Source organism: Colias philodice, chromosome 8 (genome assembly GCF_061535455.1).
Source record: "Colias philodice isolate Cphi_HAF_F1 chromosome 8, ilColPhil1 Martin Lab GWU primary, whole genome shotgun sequence".
NCBI lineage: Eukaryota > Metazoa > Arthropoda > Insecta > Lepidoptera > Pieridae > Colias > Colias philodice.
Genome location: NC_143093.1, coordinates 2,416,490 through 2,433,268, shown reverse-complemented (window position 1 = coordinate 2,433,268; position 16,779 = coordinate 2,416,490). Strand labels below are relative to the sequence as shown.

General features: G+C 33.3%; 1 protein-coding gene across 2 annotated transcripts in view; it reads right to left on the bottom strand.

Moving 5' to 3' along the window:
* LOC149486352 (uncharacterized) overlaps positions 1 to 16,552 on the bottom strand; it is a 50,551-nt gene extending 33,999 nt beyond the window's left edge. For both annotated transcript variants that reach the window (XM_089697681.1, XM_089697679.1), the window contains exons 1-2: positions 16,174 to 16,552; positions 13,092 to 13,222 (exon numbers count right to left, since the gene is read on the bottom strand). In XM_089697681.1, coding sequence (XP_089553807.1) covers positions 13,092 to 13,222; positions 16,174 to 16,273 — 231 coding nt within the window. In that variant the 5' untranslated portion in view covers positions 16,274 to 16,552. The remainder of the gene's footprint in view (positions 1 to 13,091; positions 13,223 to 16,173) is intronic.
* Between the last annotated feature and the right edge of the window lie 227 nt (positions 16,553 to 16,779).

The following is a 16,779-nucleotide window of genomic DNA, read 5'->3' as shown; positions in this document are numbered from 1 at the left end:
AGAGTCCCTAGGTAATAAACATACTAAAACCCCGGGTCACTAGGAGGAGCCCCGGAGTGGGGGGAGGGAGGAAATGGGTTCATTTTTTCATTTTTCGCTTAAATCTCAAAAACGGTACATGTTAGAGAAAAACTTTCAAGGAAAAGTTGAAAGGCCATATAATTATCTACAAGTTGTACCTAAATCATTTTTTCCTATATCCTACCGTTTCTGAGTTATACGCAGTAAAACATGATTTTGGCTCAAACAATTTTCACATCAATCGATCAAAAAATATTTCTTTCTTCCAAAAAACTCAAATGTGCAACTTGTAACCGGTACTGACAGATTGCTCTTAATTAGGTCTATACTTGGTAAAATAAACACATTCCTCCATGGAAGCCTTTAGGAGGTATCGATTGTCAAAATACTATATTAGGGCAGTTTGAGTTACTGAACTTGATCTTTTTATTTTTTTCTTCCAAAAAACTCAAAAGTGCAACTTGTGACCGGTACAGATAGATTGCTCATAATTAGGTCTATCATTGCTAAAAATACCAGATTCCACCACGGAGGCGTTTACGGGGAATTGAATTTTATCAGGGTAGTTACGATACATGAACTTTTTATTTTATTTCTTCCAAAAAGCTCAAAAGTGCAACTTGTGACCGGTACAGATAGATTGCTCATAATTAGGTCTATCATTGATAAAAATACCAGATTCCACCATGGAGGCGTTTACGGGGAATTGAATTTTATTAGGGTAGTTAGTTAAAAAGTTCATGTATAGTAACTACCCTAATAAAATTCAATACCTCCTAAACGCCTCCATGGTGGAATCTGGTTTTTTTATCAATGATAGACCTAATTATGAGCAATCTATCGGTACCAGTCACAAGTTGCACTTTTGAGTTTTTTTGGAAGAAAAAAATAAAAAGTTCAAGTATCGTATCTACCCTAATAAAATTCAATTCCCCGTAAACGCCTCCGTGATGGAATCTAGTATTTTTATCAATGATAGACCTTATTATGAGCAATCTATCTGTACCGGTCACAAGTTGCACTTTTGAGTCTTTTGGAAGAAAAAAATAAAAAGATCAAGTTCAGTAACTCAAACTACCCTAATATAGTATTTTGTCAATCGATTCCTCCTAAAGGCTTCCATGGAGGAATGTGTTTATTTTACCAATTATAGACCTAATTAAGAGCAATCTAACAGTACCGGTCACAAGTTGCACTTTTGAGTTTTTTGGAAGAAAAAAATAAAAAGATCTAGTTCAGTAACTCAAACTACCCTAATATAGTATTTTGACAATCGATTCCTCCTAAAGGCTTCCATGGAGGAATGTGTTTATTTTACCAATTATAGACCTAATTAAGAGCAATCTATCAGTATCGGTCACAAGTTGCATTTTTGAGTTTTTTTGGAGAAAAAAATTAAAAAGTTCAAGTATCGTAACTACCCTAATAAAATTCAATTCCCCGTAAACGCCTCCGTGGTGGAATCTGGTATTTTTATCAATGATAGACCAAATTATAAGCAATCTATCTGTACCGGTCACAAGTTGCACTTTTGAGTTTTTTGGAAGAAAAAAATAAAAAGATCAAGTTCAGTAACTCAAACTACCATAATATAATATTTTGACAATCGATTCCTCCTAAAGGCTTCCATGGAGAAATGTGTTTATTTTACCAATTATAGACCTAATTAAGAGCAATCTATCAGTACCGGTCACAAGTTGCACATTTGAGTTTTTTGGAAGAAAGAAATATTTTTTGATCGATTGATGTGGAAATTGTTTGAGCCAAAATCATGTTTTACTACGTATAACTCAGAAACGGTAGGATATAGGAAAAAATGATTCAGGTACAACTTGTAGATAATTATATGGCCTTTCAACTTTTCCTTGAAAGTTTTTCTCTAACATGTACCGTTTTTGAGATTTAAGCGAAAAATGAAAAAATGGACCCATTTCCCCCCTCCCCCCACTCCGGGGCTCCTCCTAGTGGCCCGGGGTTTTAGTATGTTTATTACCTAGGGACTCTTGACATGTTTCCGAAGAAACATCTTACGTTACTAACTCACGCACTCTAGAACTTTTTATTCAATGGACTATATGATTGTAGGTACTTTTGTTAGGCTCCTTCGTCGTCCGCGTCGGCTCGAAAGTTCTTGATTTCATTGTCACGCGCTATGATTTGCGCGCGGATTTTCTTGTGTTGTGAATTTATTTTTGTATTATTATTATTTTTTATTTATTTTTTTTATTTTATTGATTCAAATAAAATATTTCACTAGTATGCATTTGAGACTATATTGTATTATGTATAATTTATCGTAGGTATAGTTATTCTTATAACGCAGTTATATTTTCGGTGGGACAATTTGACCCGTGATTTTTCTGAAATATCACCACGTTGCAAATCACATCAATCATACACACGTATGACGAAAGTATAGTGGCTATAATTGACTCATCAGTTCATCACTGAAACCAGTGATAAATCAGTACATATATCATATTTTATTGTGTTTGAATATTTTTTAAACAACGATATATACAATATTATTATAAATCGGTAAACTACCAAAGTACTTCCGAATTTTCAGACACACAAACAAGTAGTTTGAACACGCAGTTTTCTTATACTAGTAGCAAAAATCAAAACCATAATATTATGTTTCCCTACTATATTTTACTAAAAGTCGAGTGCGTCGAAATCGTAAATAATAATATGTTTTTCACCTTCCTGGTTATTTTCCCATAGTAAATAGTGTTTTAGGTTTGTTGTTGTAGGTAGGAATAATAATAATTATTCTTACATGTTGGTTATGAAATGTATATTGAAATAATTTACTTTTACAAATCATTAGTGATATAAGTTTTGAGTGAAAATGCTTGGATCAGCAGGTACTTCAAATACATGTTTTGATAAAAAAAACAATAGTGTAATAAAATAAAACTGCGTTTTATTGTAATCAATGTTGACAATTTTAAATTCCAAAATTATTGATCAATAAAATAGTTTACACCAACAAATATAACTTTTATTTTTATAACAATCGTTCATAATATAAACCGTAGCAGGTGGCGTTTTGAAGTTCTGTCTACTCATACAGAAAAATGGAAAACTTGTTTTTTTTGTAAACAATTTATTACTCATGTTGTTTGGCAACTCGAAGCGTGGTCGTCCGTCGTAGGTACTTTTGTTCGGCGTCGCGTCGTCGTCCGCGTCGGCTTGATATAAAACATTCTTGATTTCATTGACACGCGCTATGATTTGCGCGCGGAATTTCTTGTGTTGTGAATTTATTTTTGTATGCTATGCATTTTAATTGAATCAAATTGCAATATTTCTCTAGTATGCATTTGAGACTATATTGTAATAATTGATCGTGGGTAGGTATAGTAATTAATTATTCTAATAACGCAATTATATTTTCGGTGGGATTCAAAACAAAAAATTGGCCCGTGATTTTTATGAAATTTCACCACATTGCAAATTATATATTATACAATTACAATTACAATTATTATAAATCGGTAAACTATCAAAGTAATTACAAACTTGCAAAATATGCTTTTCCGAATTTTCAGACAGACACACAATTTTATTAGTTTGTTTTAGCAAAGTAGGTACCTATACCTATACGCTTACGTCGCGCGTCGCGTCGTCGAAAACGGTGCGCCCAGAAACAAACATACCTAATTCAGTTACAATCCTTTTTTTGTTCCGTAATTTATTGTATTTATTCTAATACGATTTTTTTTATTCGTCGGCCAGTTCTACTAGGTATAAAAAGATAAAATTGAAATATAATTATTGTAGCGACAGCCATATTATGTTACTATGTTTTCGTAAATATGTTTTTCACCTTCCTGGTTATTTTCACATAATCTTATCTTCTTATATATAAAAATGAATCGCAAAATGTGTTGGTAAGCGCATAACTCGAGAACGGCTGAACCGATTTCGATCATTCTTTTTTTATTATATTCCTTGAAGTACGAGGATGGTTTTTATGTAGAGAAAACGTAAATATTATGTACCACGGGCGAAGCCGGGGCGGACCGCTAGTATATATATATAAATGAATCGCAAAATGTGTTGGTAAGCGCATAACTCGAGAACGGCTGAACCGATTTCGATAATTCTTTTTTTATTATATTCCTTGAAGTACGAGGATGGTTCTTACTTCTTATGTAGAGAAAACGTAAACATGTACCACGGGCGAAGCCGGGGCGGACCGCTAGTCTTATATATAAAAATGAATCGCAAAATGTGTTGGTAAGCGCATAACTCGAGAACGGCTGAACCGATTTCGATAATTCTTTTTTTATTATATCCCTTGAAGTACGAGGATGGTTCTTATAGCTAGAGAGCTAGTTAGTTTAGTTTTAGTGCAGTGGCAGTGTAAATGTTGTTGTTGAGGTTATGTAAATTTAACACTTTAGTTAACTACCAAGATATAAAGAAATGAGGATAGGACACAATAACTATTGGTTGAGGTATTTATAAACTCATAATATACTTTTAAAAAAATCACGTTTTAATAAATTTCTAGAATTAAATTAGAACAGCTGATTCAAAATAGCCTAAAAAATCTTAATAATAATAATTACGCTTCACAGCAAGAAGAAATGTACCATATGTACCCGCACAAAGTCGATATTGTGTTGCCTACCGTTCGACTCAATGGCTAGGGTTGTAACTACCTTTAATAATTATTACCAAACTAATAAACCGAGTGATGCGAAATAACCATAATTCTTTTAGAGTTTGATAAAATGATCAGGCAGGTATTTTCTTTAATCCTCTGAATTCTCGGTTACTAAATTGTATCGTTGAAATTATTCTTAATCGCGTAAATTTAATAAATAATCATATGGAAAACACTTTTCATTTGTTTTTTTTACTTTCACGCCCAACTACTATACAATAATTACGTTGTTTCGGTATTTTGACGAGAAAACGCAGGAAACATCCGTTGTATCATTTTAGATAGATTGTATATTTTGTATCTGTAGAATTGAAATCAAAGCTATGTATATGTTGTCTCCATTCTTTTCTTATCGGATTGTTGATCCCAATGCGAATGCGTCACTTAAATTTTATAAAAGACAATTAAGAACATCAAAAATAAAGTGATACGTAAATATTTCACAGTGCAATATATTATGTAATTAATAATAATTATATATTTATGAAAAAATAATTACATCAGATTTAATAATAGCAATTGTTTTGAATGTACATAATATGAATAAATGATTACATCATAATAGTAATAATCACAATTGTTTTATTTCCCATTTGTTGCAACCCTAGCATATTTTCATGTAGCAGCAGAAGTACCTACACTGGCGGCGCGGCCGCGGCATCGTGCGACATCAAAGGCATTGCCTTACTAGGTAAGTTTATAATGACTCATTTCTTTTATTATATAATTTACGTTTTACTTTTACAGAATCCGATTCAATGGATTATGAAGACGAGTCACACAACGCCATACGATAGTGATGATGAATGAACATTTCAATAAATGCATGCGTGTTTTTTTATGTTGTTTTGTAATTATTGTTAATTGTTTCTTAAATAAAGAAATAAACTAAATATTTAAATGATGATTTGTTATTTGCAACACAACTTTATATTTGAGATTCTTTACAAATGTATATTTAGTTTTGTATCATCAAATTTATAAATTTTATTCCATAGTTTTCAAAATTAAATGTAAATGACCATAAAAACATTAATAAAGTAAATCATTGATGTAAGGTCAGGGAACGTAATACATATATACATCTGACCATGTAGAAGCTAAGTCTTGTTGACTGCTGAAGTCTGTAAAGTTTTGTTGTCTGCTGAAGTCTGTACGCAATGAAAATGTCTGCCGTTTCGAAAATAAGTTTTTAAGACCCTAATAAATAAAATATATGAATGGCAGATCTGGTCAAATACTTTCAAAATTGTATTTTTTTCAGCACTTTCATAAGTGTCTGCCAGAATGTTATCCGCGTGATAATGGTCTGCCATTGTTATTTTCCGATAGAAATAATAATCTATTTTCAAATATCAAAATGGCAGACGTGGTCAAATGGTTTCAAAGTTCGCCAAAAATTTCCACCTGTCTTACCTAAGCGCGCGCCCCGTCCACCACTCTGGGCTTAGTGACTCCTCATCTCATGTATAGTAGGTATAGGGGAATCAACACACAAAAATCCAGGTCTGGTCAAATACATACAGGTAGCTTTGCGCTAGCTCTCTAGCTATTACTTCTTATGGAGAGAAAACGTAAACATGTACCACGGGCGAAGCCGGGGCGGACCGCTAGTAAATAATAAAATAATAAATAGTGTATTAGATTTGTTATTGTATCTTGTATACCTACGAATAATTATTCTTACGTCTTGTTGGGAAATGTTCAAATACCTACCTATTGAAATAATTTACTGTTACAAATCATTAGTGTTATTAGTTTTGAGTGAATAGGCATGGATCAGAAATTCAGAATATAATATGCTACTAACTACTCAAATACATACATGTTTACACAACAAACACCACTGACCTCTATAACTATAAGTTATAGAGGTCAGTGACCGTCAGTGACAAACACTATGGATACCTACGCTCGCGAATGCAAATTCGGTGATTTACTAATTATTGATACCTAGTCATTGAATTCGTTTTGAAATAGCCTGTACTTTGTAATTTTTAGTGTTATAGACATTTATAAAATGTGGTGCTCATTTTTTTGTAATAAATCATCCCGAACGCTATTGTATTTTCGTTGTTTTATTTCAAGTGAACACCTATACAATTTTGTCACGAGCCGCCTCTGGCCTCTGGGTGAAATAAACAAGTCAAATGATTTTTGTTCTAATTGTATTTTGGTAGTAGTTTGTTTAGAATTTACATTACCATTGTTTAATTTTTATTTTGTATTTGCAGTAAAATAAAAAGATGAAAAACTTCATTAGGTATATTGTACGACACCTCACTCTGAATCGCGCTAGCGAAATTTTTTCGTTATAGAGCACATATACAACTTTCGGACAATCTTCATTGAGGCCGGCCGGCAAATCGAGTATGTCGAGAAACTTCACTTATTCGATGGAGGTATTCTACCTTCCTTCCTCCACAGTTGTGGGACCCCGACGTGCATTGAACACGCAGCTTTCTGATACTAGTAGCTAATATCAAAACCACAGATATGTCTGTGATCAAAACCATAATAATATTTTTACCTATTATTTTACTAAAAGTCGAGTGCATCGAAATCGTAAATATGTTTTTCACCTTCCTGGTTTTTTTTCCATAGTAAATAGTGTTTTTGATTTGTTGTTGTATGAATAATTATTCTTACTTGTTGGTTATGAAATGTATTTTGAAATAATTTACTTTTACAAATCATTAGTGATATTAGTTTTGAGTGAAAATGCTTGGATCAGCATAATATCATATTTGCTACTTCAAATACATGTTTTGATAAAAAAAAAACAATAGTGTAATGTAGGTAATAAAATAAAACTGCGTTTTATTGTAGGTAATCAATTTTGACATTATTTATTTCCCAAAATTACAATAAAATAGTTTACGCCAACAAATATAACTTTTATTTTTATAACAATCCTACTTCCTACTAATGCGAAAGTTCATACATGTTTCAAAAGAAAAACTTTTACTTTTACTATTATTTCAATTTATCCGGTTTAATTAAGACTTAATATTGATACATATGATCATTATAAATACAAATAGGAATTAACAATATAACGAATACGTGGCACAACTAAAATTTTACCGATACCACCCGTGGTCATTCTCCTTTGTGGGTCATTTGTAACAGGATGGCGGTTCTACAGCGAAACAAGAAAAATGATGGTCAGAACGCTGATACCGGATACCTTAAGATACTGTAATATAAAATATTACTAGATTAGATAAAATATTATAGGTAGTATCTTCACCGTGTGTGACGCGCTTTACATTCACGCCATCTAGAGTTAAATCTTTATCATTTTTGTATACGTCTGTGTGTGTAAACGACCCTGTATGCAATGACAGATGTTAAAACGCATAATTTTACCGAATTGGGTGGATTTTAAGGCAATGATATAACATATTTCAATAAAATATAATATTCAGTAACCGCCATGACTATTCCTAGGTTTGATGACTATTCCAATTACGCAAAAACTCAAATAAACTAGAAATGTAGAATTCAGCGCCATCTAGCGGGATATTGGCTGGGAACAGATCGTTGCAATCACCTTAATAAGGTTGTTTAGAAGATTTGCCAAAACGTAATGAGCTACGACATTTGCCGAGTCGTTATAAATATATCATTATCATTACACGCGCCATTCTCGAAGAAAATTACGCTTGATTAGAATAATAATAGACCATTCACAAAGAGACGATGATAAAAACCGCCAATTTCTTTGAAATTAGGTTTGAAAAATATCCCTAGAGAAGAATTAAGGGCAAAAAGAGCTGTACAGAAACTGTAATAAGCTATTCTTTACAGGGCAATGCACCCAAAAGAATGACCTAATTCACTAATGGAAAATTAGCTCCTGTTTCCCATAGCGCTTTTATACAGGGTCTGTTATTTTCCGCTTATATTCACTTCAAAAGGGATTCTGTCCTATTTAAAAGCCTACCTTCAAATTTATTATCACTATTAACTACAGCCAGGTCTTTGTTTCAGTTTATATTCATGGCTGTAGCATCTCTGAATTCATAAGAACCAACCAATAAACGTAAGAACCACCTTTCAAAACGAATTTTCTTCATTATTTTCAGGTCTAAATTGGTCAAATTACAAATTAATAACAACAATGCGAACGACTGGATCGGATTTAAGACAAACAATTCTAACTAGCATAAACTAAACAGATTATTCCTATCTTTTAACCACAACCAAAGGTATTGTAAAATAATATTTGTTTATCATTAATTATACAAACACAAGTTGATTAAATCAGTGATCACCTAAAGGAAGGTTTGCAAGAAAAGGTTCAAAGTCAACCAGCAGGTGTTTCCGTTATGTAGACAATAAATTAAATTACCTTGATTTACTTGAGATAAAAACGTTTGTTCTGCCTGTTATAAGAAGAAATTAAGATGAAAATAGATATCACAGCACTCTAAGGCGAAGGACGCAGGTTCAAATCTGGCCTCTTGCAAGATTTTTTAAGCTATTGCATAGCTTCTATCACGGGCCTTGAGCGCGGGGACCGAATCCAGAAATTTAGTAACGAAAAACCTCACGCTCCCCACTCCGACGGGCGCGGAGGTGTGGCTTGAAGGCATAGCATGCAATAGCTTTACCGCGGCAGTCCCCGAGTGCCACACGTCTTTTTTTTAGTTTCTTTAAAATTTTCAGTATGTTTTTCAGTAATATCAGCTGAAAAAACCCAAATCAAACAATAATCAAATCAATCTAATTAATCATCATCAATCAAAGTAATTCGTGGCCTTCTTTTAGAAGTCAATTCCCTCCTTTTCTCGAAATTATACCAATTTATAAGTAATCGACTGGAGTACTCTTGACACGCACATCCCGGATCCATTAAAATACTACCTTATCATTATTATCGTTGAAAGAGAAAATTTCTCCCGCTTTAATTGAAAAAATAGTCAATTGGCTTTGCTCTAAAAAAAACTTTGATTTTGATTCTGGGATTTATCAATGCAACTAAGTACCTAGTATAAAACTGAAAGCAAAAAAAGGAAATCATTCAAAAAATTGTTCACGATTGGCGAACCATATCAACCAAATAAGATTATCATTTTGATAGATACAATAACACATTTAACATATAACATAACATATATTTATTTTTTCTTCATCACATAAAGGTTATAAAGAAACTGCACATATTTAAACGTGCAATAATTATGCTATTGCTATTTGCTATACATGATCAACGTTGATTAATGAGATGATATAAATTATTGTTATGACATACGCGAATTAAATTAAACTTTATCGCACGATCAATTATTAGAATTGAATAGATTTCTTGTTATTGTGTTGAGGGCATGGGTATAAAATACGTCATACACCAAACGACACTAGTCACTACAAGTTATCTAGCCAGCCAAAATTACCGCACTGAAGATTTTACAAAGCAGCTCTTGAATGTTTCTAATATAAATTAATCAAATAATTTCACAATTATCTCATCAACGAAAACAAACAGTAATTTCTTCACTATAATCATTCGTATAATTACATGGTTCCATTTTTAAAGAAACAAGACGGATAAAAGCGAAAATTATCGCCGTTCTAAATTCATCACTTTCTACGAGACAATGGTTGGAAGTTGGAACCAAACAAATAATACAAAAAGCTTGGCCACCATCTGAATACCTACTTAAGTTGAGCAAAAACAGAATATTATACCAGCGGTTCAAGTCTTTGTTCCCACTAATTACTTCCAGTACCCGCAAACGTTGACACAACATTTTTAGCCACATTTTTACAAGAGCATAGTCGGCAGCTCGAAATTTACATGCATTCAGTAGAGTTACGTACGTAAGCACGATTCCCTAAAAAAAAAGTGGAAAACTGTGTGAAACACGACTTCAGTTCTTTCTTTGACGAGATTCGAAACGACTCCTTTCCATTTACCGTAAGTCTCCGTGAATTTTCACCATTATACAAGAGGATAAACACACGTAAATGAAATATGTTTTCGGTAAAATATTATTGAATACAACGTGCATACGGAGCTCCAAACTTCCATGCAAAAGCAGTATCTATATTATGCATCTTCAAATCCTTCTACGTAATCCATAACTACGCCACTATTCAACTTGTATACAAAATTTAAATATGGCATGAAAAATAAATTCAACCTCGCTTATATGTCAACAGTCCTATGAATAGTGCATATTAAATATGTGCTAAATTATTTTATTTTTGTCTATAGGTAATATTATACTGCTTCATGTTTTACTGCATAACTGATTCTAAACAAATATTACAATTGCCAATAGGTCTTGTACATAATATGATGATCATAATTACATTTGTCTAATCTAATTTACAGCAAAGTATAAAGGTACTTTATTTCATATGATTTGTTTTTAATTCGTCTAATAGACTTGTTTTCCTCTGAACACGGTCAGAATAGATACAAATCCCCCATTCATGCCAATACCATCAATACAACAAGACACATCCGGTATAAATCCACCATGCAACAGTATAACACCACTAGCCTCTAAATAAACATCCAATGTGTGATGATTCTACGTCTAGTCTGATGCATCATCGCAAATAATAGAACGATCAGTTGCCAAAATATCCGAGTACATGACTAATTGCACGGATGTCCCATAATGACTAAATGCTGTATAGATTAATTAGGGTGTAGACCCTCTACGTAGACGTAACCCGATATTCCAATTGAAACGTGGGGCTGAGACAGCTAATGAGTATGTTTGGAACAGAAGCGTAGCGTGCCTTGGCGGGGCCCCGTATAAAAATTTGTTTGGGGGCCCTTAGGAAGGGTAAAGATTTCTAACAAAAGCCCACATTGGGGGCCCCCTTGGCGCGGGGGCCCCGTATAATTGATACGGCAGATACGGCGGTAGCTACGCCCCTGGTTTGGAAGCCGCGCCATTCTTCGAGTGCAAGCGCTTTGAATAACTCTCGGTGTTTTAATGGGCTAATGAAAGGGCTTCGGCTATTTAAACTTGATGGTATTTGACGTTGAGAGGGCGATCGATATTAACCTAAATCGTAAATTATGTGTTTGATTTGGATAATTACCTGTTATAGCATAATAAAATACGTTATAAACAATACTTAATTTTTTCAAGAGAAGGGCAATGCAATTTAACCTAATCCTAATAAAGTATCTCCGAACTTATCTTAACAGGCAACCTAATGCCTTGAATTTTTCGTAACAATGATGATTTCTAATTGCTTTCCTATTAGAAAATTTTGGTAAGCACCAACCCTAACTTAAAATGCAACATAAACCTACCTAACACGCGCACATCATCCATTGCTACATCTCCATTACCAACACATCAATTAACATAATTATAAAGAACCGTAACCTAACAATGTTGATTCATAATCCGACCTCTTAATGAACACAACACAGCGTGAAGCACATTGCAGCGTAGTAGTTAAGTGATTCACATTTTTTCACTACGCAATTATGATAACTACGTCGAGGGCGGGTGCGTTGACCCCGTTCATCCGTCAATGATTAGATACAAGAACGCTTATTACCCTCAAACCGAGTGAGATTAGAGCCCACTGCGGCCTGCGCATATTTGATGCACGCTGCAAATTCACTTTCAAAGTCGTACAAACATTTGCACAGCGAAATGAAACTGCAGCGAGATATGAAAGTACGAAAATCTATTTGCACATTGTTTGAATGGGTATTTTTTATGATAGTTACTGTGGTCTTACCTCATAAAATTTCATAATGAAGTAATGCTATAGTAAAATGGTTGTTTTTAAGTTTAAAAATAATGTTTATACAAAATTCTGTAGTTAGATTATTTTTAATGATGCTCCATAGGTTCATTGTACATAATGAGTAAATATAACCAATGTTTTTGCTTACATTCCTCATTTGGACATTAATTATGAGAAAATCTGTACATTGTCATTGTTTTATCAAAACATTAGTTTTTTTATTACCACATTTAAGAACACAACTTTAACAATTTTTACAAATTAAATAAAAGACATAATCTCAAGGTAGATTCATGTACTCCTTTTTGTGACCTTGAAATTAAAAATATATCTTTGTTGAAATTATTTAATGCAAAAACAACATCAATATAACTATGCTTATCTTAAATAATCTGCAAATATCCGCACTTCTTTTTGGGCAGAAGCTTTGAGATAACTTACTCAATAAATTACTTAGTAAACATTTTAATCATAACAATATGCAAGTTGAAGACAAGTCAAGAACTGTAGACGTAAACCATAATTATAAATCGACTACATAATTTACATATCAGCTATACAACCATACATCCTTTAACACATTTCTACCCTCACAAATTCACCCACTCGTTCATACAAAAATCAACTCTAAGTTATACAAAATAGGACTCACTTTACAATCGTTGTGCCGATAGCACCAAGTACATCCGAACAGCAGTCCCACCGCTGTGATAACCAACGCCAGCGCTGGTAACGCGTACAGCCCACCTCCCGTACCCCATGGTGGGGTTATACCATTTGAATCTAAAACAATTGAAGTTATCTAATATATACTAATTACTAAGTAACACATAAATACAACTACTAGTCTACTAATTAGTGTGCGATCAAACTAAGAGTATGATGGACTTAGCATTATATTGTAATGTAAGCTGTTAATTGGAACTAATTTATAAAAAAGGCTATAACGTTAGTTAATTAAATTTGATTTATGAGATACACGAAATAAAATAAACCATTATTGGCAAAAGATTTTTAAAGTTTTTTTTTTAAGTAAATTGTGCTTTTCAAATGAGACACAAAGGTTGACACTCCTATTTTAAGTTAGATTACACACCCTGGCCTTCCATCAGGCAGCTGGGGCTTTAGTTTATAGCCAGCTTATCTAAATTGCAGGTTGTCACATTCTTATGATGATTATAATATGCTTGTTTATTACATCTGATCAATGGATGCTTTAACTATTGAGTCACTACAAAATATAATGTAATACAAAGAAATAGGATTGTAATGAAAGACATATTCTAGTGACAAAGTAATACACTAAGTTCAGTTTCACCTACTTTACCATACTAGGTAACCAAATAAGTAGAATAAATAGTTATAGATGCATAAAATACAAAGTTACAGATATTAATCTATAACTTGTATATGTATTTTGTGCAAAAACTGTTATAATATTTAATAATATATAAATATCGTGTCACAATGTTTGTCCTCAATGGACTCCTAAACCACTTAACCAATTATAATAAAATTCGCACACCATGTGCAGTTCGATCCAACTTGAGAGATAGGATAGTTTAAACATGTAGGTACCACAGGCGAAGCTGGGGCGGACCGCTAGTATTTAATAATATTTGATGAATTTGAACTTCTATATAATAATTCTAAATCTAAATATAAAATCAGTAATATATAATACATAGGAAAGGATAGAATTCTAATTTCAATCTTCTAGTTGCAGCATGCTTCATCCACAGGACAGGAAGGAAGATTGTTATTTACTTATCTAGTTATTTGTTTTTGTTGATCTAGTGCAAACATAACCAATGCATTTTAATCTAGGAAAGTAATGAAATCATGTAAAGTGTCACCAGTGTCTGAATTTTTTTTTTACTGTTTTACGATACAGTATGAAGGTTTAACAAAATGTTTAATATACAGACCACCTCCTTGGTACAGTGGTTGACGCGTGAGCGTATGGAGACAAAGAAAAAAAAATGTCTCAGTCTAGTAGGGCACAGAAGGCTGATCACCTACTTGTCCCTAAAGAAAATCGATCAGTGAAACAGATGTATAATGTAGCTGCCCCTTACCCCATTATGGGACATGGGACTTCACTTTAATATACAGAAAATATTGTGGCATTACAATAATTACATTTATTGAAATAGTCCTATTCTCCTCTACTTTCCAGCATGTTGATTAATATTATGTCCATGTTTAGACTTAATTACATAGAACAGCAAACCGCTTAAACGGATAGTCATATAAATACATTACATTAGAATAACGAAGATTGAGGAGAATTAGAAAACATGATTGAACAATGTCTTAATACTTTCGTTAATAATTTAGCAATTTTTTATCGATTTTAAAAGGAAAATTTATGAATAAAATTTCAGGTACAAAAGTCACAATGTACTAAAGTGATAATTGGGGTTGACTTTAGAAACGTGCGGCACGAATTTCGGCGCGATTTTAATTTTTATCGATCGATAATGATGCCCCGAAACATACATTAGCGGCTTTTCGTGCGGAAATGTGTAATTACAGAGAAATATTTTTTTTAATTTTTGAGATTATGTTCAAAATTGTTTGAGTTACATTGACAAAACTATAAGAATTGTGTTTGAAAGAGATAACAAATGTCTTAATGTACATATTAAAAACCATAGTTCATTCAAAAGCATGTTGCTGAGGGGACAACAATTCATACGGGTTATTGGCGAGCATATGATTGTTTGGGGCAATATGGGTATGTTATCAATAAGTTAATAACTCAGAGTTCAGACCCAGACAACCCATTTGTTGCCTCTGACCCATTTGAGTCCCAGTGGCATGTTGTAAAAGATTTTTTAAAAAAGATAACTATAACCACCCAGCAAACTTCGGTGATAATATTATAGAATATGTGGAGACGATGGGTGGAAAAAAATAAAATGGATCCATTCATTGCCATTGTAAATTGTATCAAACATGTATACAAGATTTGAATAAATAATTATTTAAAAAAAATGTTTTTATTGTATGTATATTGCACACAAATTGTTAATCACAGAACCGAATCTGTCCACCCCGATTCCACGTGGTACTTGTCTGTCATACACTAGAGTGTATTAAAAAAGTCGGAGGCGTGGAGGAGCGTGGCGCCCGCGTGTGCTGAGGAGCAGGCAGAGTCAAGCGAGCCGGAGTGGCTGAGGCTGGTCGCCAAAGGCGACCAAAAAGCCGAAGCTACGAAGGCGAGTGAAGACTCCTGCCTGCAACGAGGTACACGGGGGCAAGCGCCACGTTCTGCAGCGCCGGAGCAGTCAAGAAAGCCCCTAATCTTCGTTATATTTCTAACTACATCACTAGGTACATAGTATAAAACAAAGTCACTTTCTCTATCCCTATGTCCCTTTGTATGCTTAAATCTTTCAAACTACGCAACGGATTTTGATGCGGTTTTTTTTAATAGATAGAGTGATTCAAGAGGAAGGTCTTAGTATATAATTTATTAGGTATATGTCAAAGCGGGCGAAGCCGCGGGCGGTAAGCTAGTATAAATATAATCTCAAAAAAAATTAAAAAAAAAATAGAAGGGGGGGTTTCCTCACCCCCCCACTTTATAGGGGGTCTCCCCTTACCTCCCCCCTCCCTTTCCCTCCCCTCCCCCCCCTTAATTCGTGCCGCAAATTTCTAAAGAAATACCGATAATTGTCTAACGTATTCCCAGATTGAAATTTTTATTATTTAAATTAATAACTTACCATGAGGGTAGGCTTGCGGCGTTGGTCCAATTGGCAAACCATTTACCGTGTATAAGCCTGAAGAGGCCAAAAATAAAACCACCCATAACATAGCCATCATTTTATCATTATTTGCACAGCCGTATTATTTTTCGTTTCATTATTTATTATTCCAATACATCACCACAACACAAAAAATAGACGGTCCATGACAGGTATGCACTTACGAAAAATACTAGAACACTACACAATACTGACGGTTTAACTTATGTGAAAAGAACATTTTCAGGTTTCAGATTATTAATTATACGTTTATTATTTTTATTGAATAGGCTTTTCACAAACATTTACATATAAATTGCGCAACCCACAGCTGTACAGAACGCCATTTTTCGATTTCAGTGTTGCTTACTTCAAATGAATTATTATCACTGTCATGGAATCCAATTTTGAAAGATGGTAATAATTTAGTTACATGATTTCTTAGAAATTAAAGAATTCTGAATTATCAAAAGTAATAAAAGATAACAATACAAATATAATAAAATAATTGTTAAACTTTTACGTAATAGGTTAAATTATATTGTACAATCTTGCTTTTCATCCTAATGACTTCAGCCATGTCCA